This window comes from Glandiceps talaboti, chromosome 2 (genome assembly GCF_964340395.1).
Source record: "Glandiceps talaboti chromosome 2, keGlaTala1.1, whole genome shotgun sequence".
Taxonomy (NCBI): domain Eukaryota; kingdom Metazoa; phylum Hemichordata; class Enteropneusta; family Spengelidae; genus Glandiceps; species Glandiceps talaboti.
Window position 1 is genome coordinate 2,677,537 of NC_135550.1, and position 22,423 is coordinate 2,699,959.

At 37.5% G+C, this 22,423-nt stretch overlaps 1 protein-coding gene across 1 annotated transcript; it reads left to right on the forward strand.

The window, feature by feature from the left end:
- The first annotated feature begins 2,985 nt into the window (after positions 1-2,985).
- LOC144453702 (thrombospondin-2-like) lies at positions 2,986-20,444 on the forward strand. The gene is made up of 22 exons (XM_078145035.1): positions 2,986-3,069; positions 3,188-3,313; positions 3,854-4,410; positions 4,739-4,829; positions 10,230-10,387; positions 10,575-10,703; positions 10,815-10,908; positions 11,035-11,205; positions 11,968-12,141; positions 12,539-12,712; positions 12,872-12,999; positions 13,215-13,367; positions 13,528-13,749; positions 13,972-14,079; positions 14,307-14,466; positions 14,715-14,972; positions 15,857-15,952; positions 16,108-16,335; positions 16,846-17,042; positions 17,285-17,457; positions 17,997-18,144; positions 18,662-20,444. The coding sequence occupies exons 2-21, from the start codon at positions 3,226-3,228 to the stop codon at positions 18,136-18,138; spliced, it is 3,501 nt and encodes a 1,166-aa protein (XP_078001161.1). The 5' UTR covers positions 2,986-3,069; positions 3,188-3,225; the 3' UTR covers positions 18,139-18,144; positions 18,662-20,444.
- The last annotated feature ends 1,979 nt before the right edge of the window (positions 20,445-22,423 follow it).

The window sequence follows — 22,423 nt, forward strand, 5'->3', positions numbered from 1 at the left end:
ATGATAAACACGGTGTGACACTTCGAGTACCTTTGCATGTGCTGTTAATATCACTTGAGCTATTTCTTTTTAGAATTGAGCGAAATAGCTCCCTGCCTTTCCCATTTGAGGTAATTGTAGCTACATGTTTACGCCGCAAACATCATTTGCATTTTCTTATTTGCCGCTCCTTTAAATTTTCGGCAGTATGAGTCCTTTTCGTCTGAGTCATACATATGTATAATGATAACGACAACGTGAAAAGTGCAAGTAATCATCACTATATAGGTGACAGGCACGAATTGTCATACTAATAATGTTTGTGGTATTGTTATACAGTTGAAAAATCAATTGACATAACCCCTTATTGTAGGCCAGTGGAATGACTTACTAGAGTGTCACGTGCAGTACGTACTCATTGATAACTTATCGTCGTTAAAGCATAGCTTCGTAAAGTAGTTTCAAAAGTAGAAAAAATGATTTTGTATAAACTTATTATTCACCATTCATTTCAACTGTAAACTGTTCATGATGATTGCAAATGTTTTTATGTGTCAATTTGAAAGTTCTAATGGGTTTTACTTTACATAGCCATGGCGGAAATTTCCATGGTTTCATCGTGACGTCACAGCTTGATTAAAAAACACGATAACCTTTATTTGTACTATATATAACCATTTACTTTCTATCGTTAGAAATGTTTTAGTGTTCTGCTAAACTGTGCATGTTGGTGTCACACATTTCATAAGGCATAGTCTGGCGGTCCCCGTTGAAGACATAGTAGGGTGTAAGACAGCCAGCCGACCTACATTCCCGGTAAAGTCATCGCGCTTCGATATATACTTGCATACAATACATAAAAACACCTCCGTGGTTAAAAAATCGATTCCGTGGCTAGAATCAGGAACCAGCTACCAGTGTTACTTTTTTTATGTGCTTGAACTGAGCCAAGTTCAGTGTTTGTCCTTATAACAATCAACAGCTACTTGTCAAGTTTATTTTGATTGTTGTTAAGGAGGTACTTAACACGCTATAAACGGACGATAATGGAAATAGCGGTTGTCGTATACCCATGAAGGCTGGTATGCACTGGAAAAGTTAAAACGAGTGGGCCTTTGCTTCGTCGATGTTATTGTATGACTGAATAGACAGTCCAAAAATAAGACAAGCAAAAGAGAAAAAGAATTATATGTAAGGCATGGTTATAAAGGAATTCAACCCGCAGACGACAATATAATAGTGCATTTATATAATAGTGCATTGTTGCCTGAAAAGATTGGAATCGACAAGGTCGTAGACACCTTGGAGGTGACTGGGATAATATCAGCGAGTAACTTGAGGTTATTCAAAGGACCTATATACCGGTTTGCTTTCTTCGTGGCTTTGAGAACTGTCGATAAAAAGAAAATACACCAGCGAGTATATGATCAGACACTGTTATTATTGTTTGCAGTTGATGAACGATAGAATAATACAGCACTTTACAGCAGTTACTACTATATACTTTGTTATTCAGTTTGAAAACCAGCGTACATAAAAGTCACACGAATAGTATGTCCCTATGACCCTAAACAGATATGTCCCTATGACCCTAACAGATATGTACGGATTCTTTTCTCATGTTAATATATGAAGGCGCGGTTTTATTGAGATTTTGACCGGCCGCCTACGCTATTTGCAACAAGAAGTGTCGCGACCCCGGAACCTGTTTTTTTCTGTCCTCAGCAAAAACGATCGGGTCTGAGTGCGTTAAAATGTTTTCTAAGCTATTGCACATACATAGCGCCTAAATGGTATAGAATGTCTGAGGGAGCAAAAATCGCCGGAATTCCGGTGGACTCTGCCACTAGAACCCCCGCCGATTTCAGAACGAAGAGTCTGAATGGAAGCTGACTATGATATGCTTGTTTTCATGTTTTACAATACAGCGTTATTACTGTGAAGAAATGCAAGAGATTCGCTTCTCAAACAGTGAAAGATGTTTTCCCAAAAGTGATTAAAGGGAAGATTGACGACAGAACGTTGTCACGAGAACACTAAAACGACGACACGTCCGTCGACCGCCACGTGCGATTTGTTCATGATTAATTGATTGATTGATTGATTGATTAATTAATTAATTAATTAATTAATTAATTGGTTGATTGATTGATTGATTGATTGATTGGTCGATTTCTGTCGTTTTAAAAAGACAAGAAATCCGGTATCCTCATTTCATATTCTGACACTTAGGGTTGAAAACAAATTGTTACATTAAATTTGTAACTACCTGCTTTACCAAAGATAATTAACACATATTTCCCCCAAACAGGGTTGATCACAACCCGTGACCATGACAAATTTGTAAAATATATGTATTTTGGGTGTATTGGCATCTTTACTGAATGAAACATCAAGTTTGGCTGTCAACGTCATCAACGCCTTATCGGAAATTCTGCCTTGATGGCGACCCTTGAAACAATGGAAGTCCAATTATGGCAAACGGAGCAAATGTTTTTGTAATAGTATATGATGTGTGTAGCATACATTCTATAAACAACCTCTGACTATGCTACTTTGGAGACGGGCTTGGAGAGATGAATATCCAATGCGTAGGTGTACACAAGCAGGCAATCTTACTGGTCAAGAGCTGTGAAATGCTCCGCCTAGTAGGACCGCCCATTTCCCGTTACTGACTATGCGGTTTCGAATGATGCGAAGTATGCGTGGTATTTGGATAAATAATGCCCGTTGCTAGTAGTCTTAAACGTAGTCAGATAATAGCTGGCGTTCAACAATTGGCTATAATGGGCTGTACTATGTGGTGTTGACAGGAACTGATGTCGACTATCTGAAGAGGGCAATGATTCACTGCCCCCTAGGTAATGTCTGAACCTAGACTCTTATTCATATTCAAATAAGCACTTCCTGAACGCTATGACTGACATCTAGTCAAGAACCCACCTTATTTTCTCTATATAAGCACCCAGATAAGGCTACACGAATTCAGTACACAAATAGAATCAATCTGTGATAGTAGCTACAAAACAGCCGAGTACAGGACTTTAAAGACACACGTTATCGCTACCTTAGCAAGAACTACTGGACCAAGTGAGTGGGAACCAAACAACGTCTCCGGCAACTTCATTTTCCAACATACCCGGTACTTCAGATTTGTGAAAACTTGATTTGTAATTCACAAGGATATTATTTCTGTTTCTACTTTCAGATAGATATAGTACTTCAAATTCAAGGTTGTCCACCGTAATGATGGCACTATCCACTCAAATATCGCGGTATCTATCGTGTATTTTATACCTCACATTCCTAATTGGAGTTTGCAGTGCAGTGAAACGTAAGTTCAATCTCATTTTTATTATCAATAATGATCTGTTATATTTGAAGGGTAGGTTCCATGTCAGTATCACGGCCAACTTTAAGAATTTTGACTGGTTGTCATTATGAATACCCATATACTAATCCATGGTGGTTTTATTGAGTGTTTTCCAACACGCTTTCAAAACAAACTGCAAAGTCCACACAGGTGATGAAAGTTTGTAATAAACATTTCAATTTGTGGTAACAAGTCGTGTCAGAAAGGCATTGCCCTTTTTGGTAAAACTGAAAGAAACTCACACACTATGGACTAAGAATGGTACGGATTAAGTCAATGCACGATTAGATAATTAATAATACAGAATAGCACTTATTATATGTAACAGCTCTTTGTTATGTTTGTTCTTAGTTTAACAAGTGGTTTGGTAGCTTGGTATATACATGTATTCAAAACTTTCCGTTGATTGGTGGTCTAAAGTTGACATTGTTTCCGCTATCATTATACGATCTTCGTGATGACTACCAATGATATCCCTTCTTTCCATCTCTTCCACCGCAGAAATTGATTTATTTCAAGCAGTAAACATTGACGAAGATACAGCCGGGGTGAAAACAGTACAAGGACCAGACCCGTCAGCCGTAGCATTAAAATTTAGTCTTAAAACACCTTTGAACTTGGCAGCATCAGACGCCGTCCTGAATGAACTTATCGATTCAATACACTACGATGGGGGATTTATATTTACCACCTCCCTAAAACAAGATAGGGGAAACAAAGGCAGTCTGGTGTCCATGGATTCCAGGACTTCTAACAGGAGACAATTTGGTCTCCATAGCAACGCGAAGACCAAGTCTGTGGACATCTACTATACTATGGATATAGATGGCACCGTTGTAGAGATGGTCGGCACGTTTGAAGACATACATATAGCAGATAACCAATGGCATAACATGACTCTCGTTATAACAGACTCCATAGCTGTTCTTCACGTGGACTGCCAAAGAGTTGGTCTACTAACCCTACACACACCATTCTACATGGATTTAGTGGCTGACGGATACCTTCTACATATCGTACAAGGAATGGAAGACCGCTCAGTTGTCAGAAACTTTAAGGTAAACTCAGATTTGTTCTTTATACATAAAATAGATAGAGTAATCACAATTATGAACCCTGGGTGTGTCCTACAAAGTTTATGTATGGCTACACGATTGATTAAAAGTCTATCCACGCACTTTAAAAAAACCCAGAAATCCTCGGGCGTTTAGAACAACAATTTAAGTAACTGTTTTGTCCACTAAAATGTCCCCAATACAATTGCCTTCGGGATTTCTCTTTAAGACGTCTCCTTTTTCTCATGTCTATCCCTCATTTGCACATACTTTTGCAGTAATCCACAAACAAAATGTCGTTTCGTTAACCATAGTTGTGTTAAATTTGCAGGGGCTTCTCCAAAACATGAAAATGATTACTCACGCTCCTTTCGATACTTACCTCAAAGAGAATGGCTGTCCTCCGGAACTTGAACATGTCGGTGAGTCCAGTAAATAACATTTATTTATTATGTACGTGGTTTGCTACATAACATTGAATCGTTCTCTACACTGACATTGCTACTAATAAGACACGTGATTATCGAAAACAGGTAATGATTTAAAAAAGAAATTGAAATTCGGTACTAAGTGCACTTCTAAGGCCTACGAAGATGCCCGGGACGAAGATCTACAAAGGTTGTCGACGTTCAACGCAATATTGGAGAAATGTGTGGGCTACGATTAGAATGTTTAAAGCATCTCTGTTTACACGTGCGTCAAGTAGTTAACTCTTGGTCTACGGTATAGCTTCTGTTTTGGATTCATTTGATATCGTAGAGATACGATTCGGCGGGAGTCTGACAGTGATATGATTTCACACGTTAGTGAAAGACCAGCAACTGTCGTTGACGCAAAAGAATGTAACTTAGCATCAGGAGCACGATTTGCAATGTTTACTGTGGGAGGTTTGCAGTATGCCGACGGCGCCCCCGGTTCAGAGGTTGGATGAAAGTCTTTAGTAAACGAATGGTGAAATGTGATTAGGTGGCAATTAAGAAATTAGCACACTTAACTGTACTCTACTGTTTCGCTTTTAAACAATCACTTACAAAAGGAATTAGGCGTATCGAGTTCTGTTTACCTTGGACGCACTCTCTCCACCACTGTTTGGCTATATGACATTCTTCTCACGATCTGTTGGAGAACGGTGCCAATTTTATGTCGTACGTACTTTGAAATGAATCTTAGATCAAAATATCGATATAAGTTTCGTACAACCGAAGATTTTCAGAAAAATACAAATATAATTGCTTAATGTTGGGCAGGCTCTTAACGACTTTTGAATTTTATCGAACTTTAAAGAAGTCATTATTTTCATTCCAAATTTAAACCACATTTATGTTCATAGGAAGGTTAATTTCCATTGGAGATAATCAGCCTGAAATGTACATGTCGTGATCGACGGTGTACCTGGCGTGTCCTGACAACCTCGTTCGCGGAATGAAGCTTTCGTTTTCAAAGCCTAATTACAATGCAGATCCATTGCTTATTATAGTAAAATCAACGGCATAGGTAATCATGATCAATCAAAACTCTCGACACGCTTCCATTTTGATGTGATTACAAATCTTACATGCTGGTAAAAAAGGTGTTGTGATCATTTCAGTCGAAAGTGAGTGGCGCCTGTATGAAAATAAAGGAACCACTTTACAATTCGGATAGTATATATACCGTCTGTAACATTGTTCTCGGAAAAAGGTGCAATTTCACTAACGTACACATGGTTGTGAAGTCCAAGTGACCCGTTGCCAATGTTGAGAAGGTCCAACAATATAGGGAGATGTTTTTAACCGAGGTAGACAGAAAAAAACCTACACACACATTGTGGAAAGGTTAGGCTTGGTTGAGACTTGAAACAGATCGATCAAATGCTCTTTATACTTGCTTCCGTCATTGAGAAGTACCTGAGATTTCAATGAATATACGGTTGGTGCAATTCAAAGGTGAAAAAGTTCACTTAAGGAATCTAAAAGTCACTAGTTTTTCTCCAACCAACTTTAAAGGACGCGGCATTTATTGAAGAGAATAAACAACTTTCTTTGGAACTAACATACCAAAATTCCTGAAAGTAATAAAATTGGCCCCCTAGGTGTACATCACACTGAGATACATACGTCAGCGAATCATAACCTAAAATATTTTAATTTGTAGATTCTTAAATACGATTTTCATAATTACCAATAACTATATCTGTCTGGAAAATATTGCTAAATCATCTGTATGTTTAGTTCCCACTAAAAGTTTTTTTCCACAGTTTGCAAATTAAATCGTATTGGGCAACGCCCAGTAATATGAAATTCCTGCCTTGGTAGAAACAAGTTATGGACCAACATAGCGTTCACAAACAAACAGTGTGGCCACTTAATTTCTGTCTGTTTAGAAATAGTTGAAATATCGCTACCGGCAAGTGGTTGTGGTCCATAGCCTGCGATAGTGTATCCAGCCGGCAAACTACTGCGCCAAAACACGACAAAAATGTCGAAAAATGACTTTCACTTGCAACAAAATCGCTAAAAAACTTTTGAAAAACACATGCCATCAATTAGCCGAACAGTTGACCCGAATTGCCCGCCCTAAGTTCACCAACGGATGTTTTGCAAATCCCTTTTTCCTGACTGGATCGAGTTTTCTCGTAGAAGATAGTTTGATGAATTTTGTGTGACTGGTTTCAGGGATAGAGTAGGGAGCGCTTAAGATTGAATGCAGTTTATTGGCTCAACATCTGAAAGCACAGGGCTCCTATGTGACCCCATTCTAAGTTGTGTTGAAATTTGAGTATCCACAAGTCAGACTCATTTGTCGATGACAATTTTAAAATCAACCAGACCACCTCAAGCAGATTTCCCTTTGTACATATAGCATTTCCCATGAATGAAAAACACCTGTGCACGTATCATCTATTGGGACTTGGTTTCCAATGCCGCAATTGCAATTGGTGACAGATTGTTTTTATAAACTAAACTACATTTGTGAATAAAAACTCTCCTGATTGTAATAAACGCTTTGTTCATCAAATCTCATTATCATAAAAAATATCAAAGAACGCTAAGTCTAACATCAAAATACGTTATCAAAAGACACAGATAGAACTTACCATAACTTTTTAAATCGATTGGAATTTTAATCCTACACATTGAGAGAAATTATGGATATGCGCCATGGTTCTAGAATTAAGCATTAGAAACATATACATACTACGTAACTGTTTATTCGATCTTTTCGTGTGTCGATGGCGTAACTCGAGCGCGTTTTGCTGGTGATTGACTTGTTTAAGCTCTCTCAAGCTAACAAAGTTTCCTATTCATACCGACCTACTCAATTTACGTTGTCTCCGATAAACCATGACGATGGCTGGCACGAAGCCTGGTAACTTTAGCTAGCTGACATAGAGCGTACCTCTAGCTTTATCTATAAAAGTAACCCATTAAAGATTTAAACTGCAAATACAAAACAAAACATTCGAGGACAGACACAGAACCTGCCATCAAATTCTGAAAGAGTCATTTTCATTTATTCATGTTAATTTTACTAACTTAGTTGGATAGTAGGTTAGTTGACGTCGAATTGACCACATCGCAATAAATCGCAAAATCAGTCTTTAATGAGCATTTATGTTGATCCCTGCTAAAGGACATGCTTGAGCTGCACCCCATCAGGTCATCGAATTACAAATTTAACGTGACCGAACGCAGGTACGTAGATCTCAAAGTTAAATACAATTTGTTCCATTTTCGCAGCTCATGGCGTAATTTTAAAAATGCACTGAGGTTGTTGGAGGCGATAGTGAGACCAAACTAATATAATAACACGAGATGGAAACAGTTCGATACATATGAACTGAGACTATCATATATTCAACGTGGAACACAGTGACCTGTACCGGCAAATTCGTCAGATGAAATGTACAGCACTGCGTGAAATCTACATCATTTACTGTATAAGTGACTTATTAACTGATAATCTGAGTGTATGAGCAATGGGGTCGGAAATGCACACGATATTTGTAGTGGCTACTTTCGAATCCATTCGCGCAGTTATAATCGATTAGTAACCGACGTTTACCGTGAACAATTCTGTCACTCTACATACAGTAATGGGTACCGCTTTCCAACACCACATACAACTACCTATCCTGCCTCATTAAACCATGGATCTACTATAATTCTCATTAATAGATCCTTGATTAAACACAACTAATCAAGATCTAGTCGATTCAAATTTCTTACAAATATGAAAATGTTAATGAGGAGAACATGAATTTCTGTTCATAGCATTACGAATCTTGTTTTAGTCGCCGCCTGGAGTGTTTTCTGACTGCTACAACTGAGACAGTGGGATGTGTTGTTACAAGTGACACCATGGTTGCCATTACCCCTTTCTTTCATGAGGACAAAAATCCCCTTAAATGCATTTATTTCCGAAGGCAACACTTGGAACGAAATGAGATTTACTTGGCCAGAATAATAGGAAGGGACTACAAAGAGTGTATACAAAGCATTAAAACGATAAATGCTCTACCCGTACCTATATCAAAAGGGCTAACTTGATTCAGTTTGGTGTTATGTGTGCGTCACTCAAAAGTTGTGTTTTTTCCCCACAAAATTTGCCCTTCAATTTGGTCACCATTTCTCGTATCCAATGAAATAAAGATGAACTCACTGGTAACGACTTGATAGGATTGAAACTATTATAGTCCTTAAAAAACGAAGGTCGAATTTTATTGTGCTTGTCTGCCACGGCCTTGCCCAGCGTACGATAGTAGTTAATTTGGGTGGTCGAACTTGAAATGGTTTGAAAGCTGCCTATTATGGTATAAGTGTCAAACACAAGAAACTATTGCAGTCTTTTCCAATTAGCGTTTAACAATTCAGTCTGCTGTATGCCTGTCTTTATCCACAAAAATAAAACACAAAATCTTACACGTATTAATACACGTAGCAGTTGAAGTCTTACACGTATTAGTACACGTAGCAGTTGAAGTCTTACACGTATTAATACACGTAGCAGTTGAAGTCTGACACGTATTAGTACACGTAGCAGCTGAAGTCTTACACGTATTAGTACACGTAGCAGTTGAACATTTCAAAACTAAACCTGCAGTCTCCACATTCTCACAGTCAGACATCTACAGGGCTGTTCAGGTGCCACGTAAAATAGACGGTCTCAGTAGAATGGAAAACAGCCAGAGTTCCAAAACAGCTGGTCCATTGTTCTTCGAAATGACTAGGTGCTAGTACATGGCTTATAATAGAAGAAAAGCTATCGGCTGTTCACCTGTGGGCTACCTCACTTGTTTTATCGCCGTCAAAAGTTGATCTTGTGTCATGGTTGTTTTCTTTCATTATAATGGACTTCTTTGATCACAGCAACTGGCAGTGTTGTCACTGAATGAGAGATAATTTACTTTCTACTCAGGTCCATAAGGAGACCATTCTTTATTGTCAAAACTTTTATCAAAAGATTGTAGTGGTCGTAGTTATATTAGTTTTCTGCCCACGCGTCTCAATCCTGGAATCCTAATAGCGACGGGTGACAAATCGTTCATTCAAAATGACTTCTACGTGTAACTACTTGGATGTGTATGTCGAATAGTCAGTGAATTGTGAATTTGGACGAAAACAGGAAAAGAAAAACAGAACCATTGATTACCTACGTATCGTCCCTAAACCAAGGCCTTTTATTTTTTGAAATCACACAAAACAGATGACGGAAAATGGTAATCATATCAGTTATAATGACTAGACTACAGCATGAACTCCATTCTATAGAAAGTTTAACTTTCAGTCTTTACTTCTTACGTTTACTTTGCTAAAACGGTGTTTATTGTTTCATTATTTCAGTGACAACCCAAGCACCAGAATCCATCTTTCCTGAGAGCAGTGTATCCGAAGGTGCAGGTTATGAAGGACAGTGTCAGTACACATGTGATCAGTTTCTGAATCTCTTTGACGAAGTCAATAGGTTGAAAGCCGTTACTGAAGAAATGTCAAGGAACTTTGTAAGTTGTTATCACAGTGTTTCGCTTAGTCTGTTATTTAATGAGAAAAATATATAATGTGGTGTTGGCGTTGAACTGAAAACAAACTAAGATTGTGGGGTTGTCGACGACTGCAACGAATTATAAGAAAAATAATTATAATATGGGGATCATTTTCTGAATAAATATGTTCATTTGATATTTACAGAGCAAAGAAAATGAAGATTTGAAAACCCTTATAGGTGCTCCTCCCGATGGTGGTTGTTTTTATGATGGTCGTTTCCACAGCAACAACAGCGACTGGATTGTAAACAAATGCAAGTGGTGCGAGTGTAAAGTAAGTATGACAACCTAATGGATAATTCATGACATGATATGAACCTTAAAAATACTACTGCCTACATATATCACACCGTTTAACTCACATTACCATTTCTCACCTGTGCAGCAATCCAAGGTATACTGTAGTACCATCGAGTGTCCAGTTGTCCACTGCAAAAATCCTATCCGGTTAGAAGATAACTGCTGCCCTATATGTGAATGTAAGTCGATACAGTTACATGTTTCTATCAGAAGATGACAATTTACATTCAGAAAAGATTCATCGTTTCTATTTTAAACAAAATTAGTGTGTAAGTCTGACATTGTGTTGTCTTGTTTTATTGCAGTGAGTGACGCAACTGATGGCTGGAGTGCATGGTCTGACTGGACGCCATGCTCAGTGACGTGTGATGTTGGAACTCAGCAACGTGGGAGATCTTGTGACAGTGTCAACTACCCATGTAAAGGCAGTGGCGTGGAAACAAAAGTTTGCCAGGAAAAAGAATGTGATAAGCGAGGTGAGTGTATACTCATTTGTAACAAATACAAAGGTGGTGATGGGAGTTGGGGTGGACAAGGTGCAGCCTGGAAGCTGTCGGAAAAATACAAAAAACAAGGGAGAGTAGTGTGTCATGTGTAACTTAATATAGAATAGAATAGAATAGAATAGAATAGAATAGAATAGAATAGAATAGAATAGAATAGAATAGAATAGAATAGAATAGAATCTTTATTGCATCCGTCAAGAAAACTACATTTCTTCATTGGCTTTTCTTCAATAAGTATTTGGTGCTAAAACATACTAGTAAATATATAAACTAGAGTAAACAAAAAACACCACACTTTTGGTTAGATAAATCATAGACCCTACACCAACTGGTGTAGGGTCTATGGATAAATGTAATGTATAATGTCTTCTTTTTTTGATGAGAGCTGATTTTATGAAAGTTGTCAGTGCCATAAGTATGTGTCTTTGATCAGAGTACATGTACTAAATTTTGTTTCATTGTCTAGTACTTTGAAATTACCTAGACCACTGATTGCACTTAGTCTGGTATACATTTGTTGTCTCTCAATGTTATAGTTGTTGCATGTTGTGATGAAGTGTATTTAATCTTCTATCATATTGCAGGTGTTGCATAATCTATTTTTGGTCTTTTGTGTCTTCCAATTTCAATTTGTAGATCATGTGAGCCCAGTCTAATTTTTGAAATTAAATTTGTTGAAATTCATAATTGCCCTTACTGAAACACCTTCGTCTTTTTGTCTTACGTTTGTAGTGAAGATTGACGGTGGTTGGAGTTTGTGGTCACCATGGACCTGCACTGTTACTTGCGGAGAAGGTCTAGAGACCCGCGTCCGAGTATGCAATTCTCCACTACCTCAGAGTGGCGGTAGTGAGTGTGAAGGACCAAGCCGTGAAAACAGACCATGCAGCAGAGATCCGTGTCCAAGTAAGTAAAAACCCAGACCACTATAGTCTTCTAGTTGTCTGAGGTAAAACGTTTGCCACTGGTGTCGTGAAAACCGATCTATTTAGACTTCAGTGGGAGATGAATGTCTCTAGTATGAAATTGTCCGCTGCAGGGATAGTGCTTGAAAGAAATTGCTTAAACTGAGCTTAGGTTTCTTTGAACAGTTTCATTGTGTGAATTTTCATCCTCTTCGGGGATTTCAAGCATTTAGTGTGAACAATATTGCTCTGCTCTACTCTTGAAAAACTTCTAAAGTAATCACAAATTGCCTTCCAAATAAACTCAACATACCTATGGAAATAAGATTGAAGTGCCGATTGAAAATACTCAGAATATTCAAGTAAAAGTGACAGTTAGCAAAATATCTTTTGTACAGTTGATGGTGGCTGGGGTGAGTGGTCCCCTTGGAGTCCATGCACAGTCACGTGTGACGGTGGAAACAAAGAACGAGCTCGTATGTGCAACAATCCAGCTCCTCAACATGGTGGAAGAGATTGCCGAGGAAAATCCCGGGACAAGGAGAGGTGTAATGTGCAAAGCTGTCCTATCGGTAAGTTTAACTCAACTATCTGAAATGATTCTGGATGCAATTTTTAACAAAACAATTTTTACAAGAAACCACTTTGGTCAACTTGAATTTTCTTTATAAATGATAGTATCGTGCAAATTCTATGTATTTACAACTATTCCCATTTCCTGCATTTTCCAGATGCCTGTTTATCCAACCCTTGCTTCCAAGGTGTAGACTGTACCAGTTTCCCGGATGGCACATATAAATGTGCTAGATGTCCAACTGGGTACAGCGGTGATGGAAGAAGCTGTAATGATATTAATGAAGTAAGATAACGTCTTACCATAGTCTAGCTTTCTTACTACACTGTGTTTCTGTCGTTGTTCCACTTTCTCTTTAGCCTTCAAGAAGAATGGTTCGCCTTTGTTTCCAAAAATAATCTAAAATCACATAACGATGATACTAGAACAAAATGAAGTTACAGTTGAACACAGATTTCTATTTCAAATTTTTAACAAAATTCTGTTCCTTTTGTTCGTAGTGTAAGCTTGTTCGCAGTGCTTGCTTCAATTATGGCGGGAAACACATGTGTGAAAATTATGAAGGTGGCTACCATTGTCTTACCTGTCCAATTGGTTACCGTGGTAACCAGCCCCATGGATCCGGCGTCGATCACGCTAAGGGCAACAAACAGGTAAAGTTTATATATCAACAGATTTCTGGCTTCTCGCATCATTCTTTTGAGTGTCTCATTTTGGTTATTGATGTGATGTGATGTGATGTGATGTGATGTATAGTTGATAGTCCCTCCACTGGACTTAACCATTTCATTGTTTGGTCTTATTTTTTCTCAGGAGTGTAAAGCAGTTAATCCCTGTGAAGATCAAACTGACAACTGTGACGCCAACGCACTGTGTATCTACTATGGACCAGGCTCAGAACCACCGTATGGTTGCAAGTGTAAGACCGGGTATGCTGGCGATGGATTCGATTGTGGTAAAGACAGCGATCTTGATGGTTGGCCAGACAGCGCCCTCAACTGTATTGCGTTAGATGATTCCACTCACTGCACAGAGGTGCGTTTCAGTGTTTCATGTTGATTGTGTTTATAAAGTGTACTTGAGAGAAAAGTGATGCAAATATCAGTTGTTGGATGAAAGTTTGAAATTTTCAGACAAAATGTGTGCTGTAGAAATATTTCGAACTATTGATGGGGATCCTACTATAGACGACTATCGACTAGGGCAATACTGTATACTTTCAGAATTTCAATTCCAATTTTCTCTCTCTATTTTCAGGACAACTGCCCAAGACTGCCAAACAGTGGCCAAGAAGATATGGATAAAGACAACATTGGTGATGCCTGTGACCGTGATGATGACAACGACGGATTTGATGATGATATTGTAAGTGGAAATTAATTTTTTAAAAATCTTTTATTACAAATGTACGTAAGAGCTGCCTTTGGTAGTAATGCTATTAATACTAGACTCGATGCAAAAATATTCATCGTTAATTTCGATTTACTGTCAAGATATCTTCCATAAACCACAACAATAAGATTAACTTTGACAAGTAAATCAATTCAAAACTTTGCTTCCTCAACATTTTATGCGACTATTTTTTCATGTAGGATAATTGTCCAAACAATGCTAACCCTACCCAATACGATTATGATGGCGATTCAGTCGGTGACGTGTGCGATAATTGTATCTATATACGAAATATCTATCAGAGAGACACTGACGGAGATGGGGTTGGGGATGAGTGCGATGAAGATATTGACAATGACGGTAAGTGAAAGATAATACCAGAAAAGTTCAAAGAAAGCAAAAGACGGATCAAAATGAAAATAACCGGAACGGTGGTGCAGGTGGTGGGATGAAAGCACATACTAAAATGACGTCACTGATTACACACAATCTATCGCCCTCAATTTGGGCTGGGCAGAATCTCTCGAATCTCTCCTCAATAGACAATTCACATCTCCAACCAACTTGAAAGTTAATGGGATTGAATACAAATTTTCGTGTCCTCGTAGGCATCAAGAACAATAAAGATAACTGTGAATACATGGCAAACATTGACCAATCTGACATTGACGGAGACGGAATTGGTGATCCATGTGATAACTGCCCCGATGACGTCAATGCTGACCAGAGCGACGTCGACCATGACAACGTTGGAGACATTTGTGACACCAACAAAGACAAAGATAGAGACGGTCGCCAAGACGATATAGACAATTGCCCGGATGTACCAAATGCTAATCAATTAGACACAGATGAAGATGGCCTCGGTAAGTGATTATATACTCTTCCATGGATTGAAAGATATTGTGGGTGATATATAGAGTACGAAACACGTTATCATACATTATCATATTTTAAATCTAAGCTAGGGAAATTATTTCGCCTACTACTGCCAAATGTTCTATGATGTCATATATTGACCCAGCTGTGTTTATATAGTTCATCTCAGGATTTTATCCTTTACTCAGTGATATACGATTATTATAATACATCGTGATTCTTTGTCCTTTGCTAAACATATAATGCAATTTCAACAGTCACATATTTCACGATTCTGTCAAATTTTTATCTATATTTTTACGGCTTGGGACAAGCTTGGAGGAGAAAGAACAACGTCATGAATTTGTAATTACCGTGTTTGGGTTCAGACATGACCCTGTTTATACATGTCGCCAAATACCTAGTTAGAGAAATGAATATCTTTAATTGCAGTAGCTCACCTGGATGTCAAGGCAATAGGTACACTAATATCGTATGTCTGGAGATATCATTCAAGTTAAAGTTTAATGTCCTTTGTTTCATTTTCGCGACTCTCATAATTATGTATGACCTATTGTTATCTTAAAAGCTCATCTCCTATGCATTGACTTATTGTAATTTAATCATTGTAACAACCATGCATCGCGTCGCTGGTTTGATGACTTGGGTTTTGACCATGTAGATGTGAGCATCGAGCGCTGGCTTTGGAGTGAGGCCGTGAGGCCAAACTCCTGGCTAATAACACGAAATAAAGTGTATGTTCCAGTTATACAACATACATCGTCTCGTATGCAGTCTATCCTTTTACCACAAGTCTTGTTGATCCTACGTTATGATAATTCCTTCAACTAAATATAATAAAACACAAGTTTGTTCATCTTTGTCTTTCTAGGCGATGTATGTGATGAAGACGACGACAATGACGGAATCCCAGACGATCTAGATAATTGTAGATTGGTGAGGAACTCCGACCAAACAGATTCTGATGGTATGTAGTGTGTTATCAAATGGTTACCATCTTATGACAAATGCAAAACATTTTGTGAAAAGTTGCAGTACGTCTAGATTTCACTTTCATAATCGAGAAGATTAAACTTATGCTAATACTAATAGGTGTCAACTTTCTCATGTTGTCCTGTACAGAGGATGGTATTGGCGACGCTTGTTTCAACGACTTCGACGGTGATGGCGTAGAAGACAGGTTGGATGCTTGCAAAGAACATAAATGGATTCGTCAGACCGACTTTACTGAATTTCAGACCATCAGACTTGATCCAACTGGAAACTCCCAGATCGACCCTGACTGGTTGGTAAGAAATAGAGGAAGAGAATTGGTGCAGACGGTCAACAGTGATCCAGGTCTTGCCATAGGTAAGACCTACTTTATCAACTTTATACACCTCATTTTTCAAACATTGGTCTAGGGGGACGGTGATGATGATCTAGGGGGACGGTGATGATGATCGGGGGGGGGGGGACGGTGATGATGATCTTGCGAAGTAGCTACCGAGTCAGCAAACTTACCAGTCAACCATTCAGACAATGAAACGAAAACTGGAACAAAACAAAAACAACTATAGAACTGACAGCCTGCTTTCAAATCTTCTTTTCAAATCAGACGGTCAACCAACCAACTAGCCAGTCAATCAATCAATCAATCAATCAATCAATCAATCAATCAATCAATCAATCAATCAATCAATCAATCAATCAATCAATCAATCAATCAATCAATCAATCAATCAACCAACCAACCAACCAACCAACCAACAGACAATCAAACAGTAATTTTAAAATATATTTACTAGTAGGCCAATTAGTTACAGTTTACATTTTTCCGATACATATTTTGAATAAATATCTATATTTGTTTTATACCAGGATACGACAGCTTCGATGGAGTTAAGTTCAGTGGTACGTTTTACATCAACACAAACATCGACGACGACTATGCAGGTTTCGTGTTCGGATTCCAATCAAGTAGTCAGTTCTACGTAGTTATGTGGAAACAGGTGTACCAGGAGTACATTGTTAGAAAACCAACAATTGCTATCGGTAAAGCCGGTCTTCAGATCAAGGTATGTACACCGTCACACAATAGTGGTAAGGTACAGTCAATGGAGAACAGATTTACTCTGCAACAACAACAACAACAAAATTACATTTGAAAACCACACTGTCCATTGACTGGCAAAATAAGTACAACGGCGCTTATCATTATTTCAAACAACCAAGAGATGGTTTACACTGCTTTTTTTATTTATTTATTTTCTTTAAAAAACAAACTAAATCTGATTCATAATTTTTGTTTGCATGTTAGCTGGTTAATTCTACAACTGGTCCCGGTGAGGCACTCCGCAATGCCCTGTGGCATACTGGTGATACCCCAGGACAAACCAAACTCCTTTGGCACGATCCTTTGGAAGTTGGCTGGAAAGATTTCACCGCCTACAGATGGGAACTCACTCATGAACCAGCGACAGGTTACATCAGGTAAACGAACATTTCAGTCATACAGAATTACAGTTACATTGAATATAAGTGCTTTTGACATGTTTGAAGATCTGCAAGATATAGTGCTAACATAGCATGTACACATGAATACCTTACCTTTGGATTGTAAAAACTGTAAGAAAGGTCGTGTCGCTCCACCCTCAACGGCCTCCTCTATCCCGAGAGGGTTGACCGATGTATGAGAGCGCCTCGTTACACGGCGTACCTTACAGACTCTCCTACCTTCAACTTACGATAAAAAGACTAAGTATATTTCCTCTAAACGTACATTTGTGACTTAATGATGTAGTGGTTGTTTGCAACCTGATATATATCTGGTGTTGTGTTAAAGAAGAGGGCGAAGGTTTAGAAGATGGTAGCAGGAACAGAGGTGGGAGGGGGGGGGGTCAGGGGGGGGGAGACAAGCGATGAGAGACACTTAAACACAACCAGCAATGCTTGCCTAATAATTTTATTGCACATTAGTACTCCCTTTTTATTCTCGTAAATTTAAGTTTACGACTTTGATCATTCAACAGAGTTATTATGTATGAAGGTAGCGAAGTCATGGCAGATTCTGGTCCCCTGCATGATACAACGTTAAATGGAGGTAGACTTGGTCTATTTGTCTTCTCTCAAGAAATGGTATTCTTCTCAAACATGAAATACGAGTGTTTATAAACTATGGTAAGCTCCCAATTTATGATTGGATCTACAAATTTTAATCAGCATTACATTTTTGAATGTCTATTCTTGTTTATACACGATAGTAAAACTGGCGAAATTCTATACTTTTATTCTTTATTGTCATTAATATCTGGAAAGTACACAATGTCAAAATGTCAGCAAATTAATCAATTTTTGCTCTGTTATAGACATTTATTGTACAATGGTTTCTTTGAAAACCTCCGTTTATGGGTCAAAGCAAACACGTGATACTTGATTAGGAAATTACATTACGGTTGTCATTATGATTTTAATTCGGAAAGAGCTATTTCACGACATTACATTTTATTGTAACGTACTAATGTACATTAGTAAATTAATAATGATGCTATTAACGTATACACAATTATTCTAATATTTTGACGCAGAAGGGAGGTTGTAATTCATTCACTTGAGACAACTAGTAAAGTTGCTGTGTATTAATTGATGAATTTGTCAATTAATTTGCAATTTTTCGTTCTCCCTCTCTCCTCTACAGGCACACTACAACTACGAGAATATTTTAGTGTAAATACATCGTTATGTATCGAACCAAAGAAGATCCGGTCGGCTATAAATATTGTGTGTGTGTTAGTTCCAATTCGTCCACTAGAGTACATACGTCGAGTTAGTTTCCGCCCAAAACCAGAACAAGCTGCATGTGATCACAGTTTTTCCTTGTCTGTGATGTGATGTGATGTGATGTGATGTGATGTTTAAAATACGTTATGTAACGCCAGTAGTGTGAGGTGGACCACAAAACTGGTGAATGCAATATTTATTTTTGTATATTACCAGCCTGGAATACGGTGAAAATCGTTGATAACCCGAGGCTTAAGCGAACCGACAAAAGCAAGATAAAAAACAAAATATATCAATATTTATTTAAAAACTCTAAAACATACTTATCGAACCTGAAGTCGTCAATGTTGCTTCTGAGGGAGATGTTCCCATAGTAACCTTGTTTGGAACATTTATATATTTTGCAATCTGTACAATCTTGAACTTTGAACTGTGATCTTTCAAAAACAAAGTTATTTTTTCGTGTTTCTCTATAAAACTTGACTCTTCGTGCGTTGCGAAGCTTTGAAGATAAAATGGAGCTGTATAAATTCTGTCCTTGTATTCTGGAAGAACTCTATTTATTTATATCAATTTAAAGTGTTGTTGTGACTGCTCTAAGACAAGGCTGTTCAGTTTAATAGATGACAGTGCTCTGTATTTGTTCTATGTTCTGTTCTCTGTCAAAACATTAATCTGCGCTGAGAATGTTACTTGCTAGTATATACTATTATGTCATGCCTGGACAATGTTTGTTTATATTGTGATCATGCGCAGTGTGATAGTGATATGAGATTGTATACCGCAAAGCGGTGATATCAGCAAAAGCAGAAATTTTGGTTATTATTCAATATCATCATTATTTCCCGTTATTAGTATCACGTAACAATGTGTTGGAATTTTGTGTGTGAAACAAATCAGTAATTTTAAAATATTGAAACAGGGTATGAATTCAACTCTTGATTTTGAGTAGCTTATAACGACAAAGAGGGCAACAATTAGAAGCCAATCCTCGCAGTCTGCTTGCCACTTTCAAAAAAGTACTTAATATATATGAAACATGTTTATTTTACCTTAAAGTGCTGCTTTCTTAAGTTTTTTTATGGTGCTAAAAAGTATATATTATTATTTACCCCCTTAGATATTATTATTTACCTCCCAATATATCGTATTATTTACCCCATTATATATTATTATTTACCCCAATATATATTATTGGGAGAAAGTTTGTTCATTTTGTTCCGTCTATGATTCTTCATACAAGAAATATCAAAACTTGAAGTTGAAACATACTAGGCTGCTTTTTGTGTACATTGTCATGAAATCTACATCCAGTCACTTATTCTATTTATATTCGTCTTAACATATTTATTAAATAGATTCCATATTTCTTCAATTATGAACCATATAGTAATCGTATAAAACTTAAATGTATTAGTAGTGGTTGTCAACGTCACTTTGATTAATTGTATATTTGGGTTTGATATTTGTTTGTCATTATATGTTACTAGTAATACATTTTTGTATATTGTGCATGGTGCTACCGTTATTACTATAATATAGAATTCATATCAATTTGTCCTTTTTTGCCTTTCTGTTTTTGTTTCATATTTTGTTTTGTTTTTATTTTTCCAGATTTGTTTCTTGACATGACACTGCCAATTTTAAGAAATGTGAGACATTTTATTGTCATTGTTGTAAAACTGAATAAAATTCAAGAATTGTCAATTATTCATAGACTCTTTAGTTAATATTTTTACTCCGTCGGGGAGATTTTTTACTCCGTCGGGGAGAAAAAACAAGAGAAATGAATGAAGATAGAATGGTTTATCGATACCCTCTCATCTATTTTGGGTTTGTTAATCTCTAAAAAAATCACGTTTACACCAAAATCGAGAAGAAGAAGAAGAAGAAGAAGAAGAAGAAGAAGAAGAAGAAGAAGAAGAAGAAGAAGAAGAAGAAGAAGAAGAAGAAGAAGAAGAAGAAGGGGTTGTACGAGCATTTTCTTGCTTCAAACGGAACGTCATTCAGGAAATAGAGGTACTTTCATAAATTGTGGGCTCTGGGCAGTTATTTCACCATTACAATGCACATTTGGGGAGTTATTTCACCGTTACAATGCACATTTGGCACGATTGGCAAGAAACACCTGCACATCTCTAGTGTTATCATACTAGTCTACCGTTACCCCATGAAATTAGCAGACATGCATATTTATTATATGTACTCTGGATATTCATAACTCCCGAGTGATTATTACCCCTTGATAAATAACCATCATGAATATTCAGCCTGCATCTAATAAACTTGCATGCCTGCTTAGATTAAGTCTGACGAGGCAACAGTGGACCAGTGGCAGACCAATAGAGGTGACATAGAGTATCAGCTTCAAAGGGTTGCTCTACAATCGTGCAGACTTTATGTGATATCCCACTGTAATAACAGTTTTCCTGCGGGGTTGGGGTTAACAACATACACATGCAGGACATTAGAAAATCTTTTATAAGCGCTCTCTCGATCTGTTCACTGGCAAATCTTTGCCTGTGCCCAATTCCAGGCCTTGCACATTTTGAACACCCTGTCCGTTTTTGTGTTGTTGGTTTCCTCTTCTCTCTCACGCGTCGCTTCTTTTACCAGCCCCCTCTCAACCCCATTATGTTTATCTGATCGCTGTAGCGTATGCTCTCTCATACATACATACATACATACATACATACATACATACATACATACATACACATACACACACACATACATACATACATACATACACATACACACACACACACACATACATACATACATACATACACGCACGCACGCACATACCCACAAATGTCCAAATGTTGAATCAATATCTTTATGTATTACAGCATGTTACACATTATATAGAAATTGTGACTGTCTTAATGTATCATAGTATGTTACACATTTATGTAGAAAAGTTAAAAAACAAAACAAAAAACTTTACAGTAGAAAAATCTGCCAAAAACCTGTGTATTTCATAATCGTACACTGAGTTCCTTTTTTTGTTTAGATTACCGAATTAGATAACTACATCAAAATCACATCATGAGTATTTCTAAGGAAATATTTTTGTGCTTTACACTTCTTTGCATGCACCATTTTGATTTTAAGATTTCTCTATCTTGCCAGAATGCATACTACGTTGTTTCTCTTGTTATTATGGCAAAGTTGCCGACTCAGAGAAAACTAGCGCCCTCTAACATTTTGGTGTTTTTTTAAAATGTTTTTCTTAACCCACCATAGTTAGTGTTCATTAGAGAATAATTTTTTAATTTCGACGAGCTTTTTCTATCAGTCTGAAATCAGTAGAGTATCTCAAAGTTTGAATAAATATACTTGCATACATAGATTTATTTGAATGTTTGAGACAGACGTCTGGCATATAAGGTTTGATTAATGACACAGTTTTATAGTCGTCTTCGTTTTGTGAATTCAATAACGATGAAATGGCTGGTGAGTACATTCAATATTGCATTTGAAACCACGTTTAATTTTTCATCCCACGTGCAGTATAAGCCCTCATTAGCAAGCTCGTCAATGAGCCACTTTTAATTTAGTAAACCAGCAGTCAGTCACACAGTTCGTTGATCGGTCGGTCAATCTATCTGTCAGACAATCGGTCTGTCGGTCGGTTGCTCATTCATTCATTCATTCATTCATTCATTCATTCATT

What these genes read in the sequence shown, in the direction of transcription:
- LOC144453702 (XM_078145035.1), top strand. Translation starts at nt 3,226, where the DNA reads ATGATGGCACTATCCACTCAAATATCGCGGTATCTATCGTGTATTTTA. An exon ending in ATTCCACTCACTGCACAGAG is followed by an intron (nt 13,750 to 13,971) that starts GTGCGTTTCAGT and finishes CTCTATTTTCAG; the next exon opens with GACAACTGCCCAAGACTGCC. An exon ending in CGACCAAACAGATTCTGATG is followed by an intron (nt 15,953 to 16,107) that starts GTATGTAGTGTG and finishes TGTCCTGTACAG; the next exon opens with AGGATGGTATTGGCGACGCT.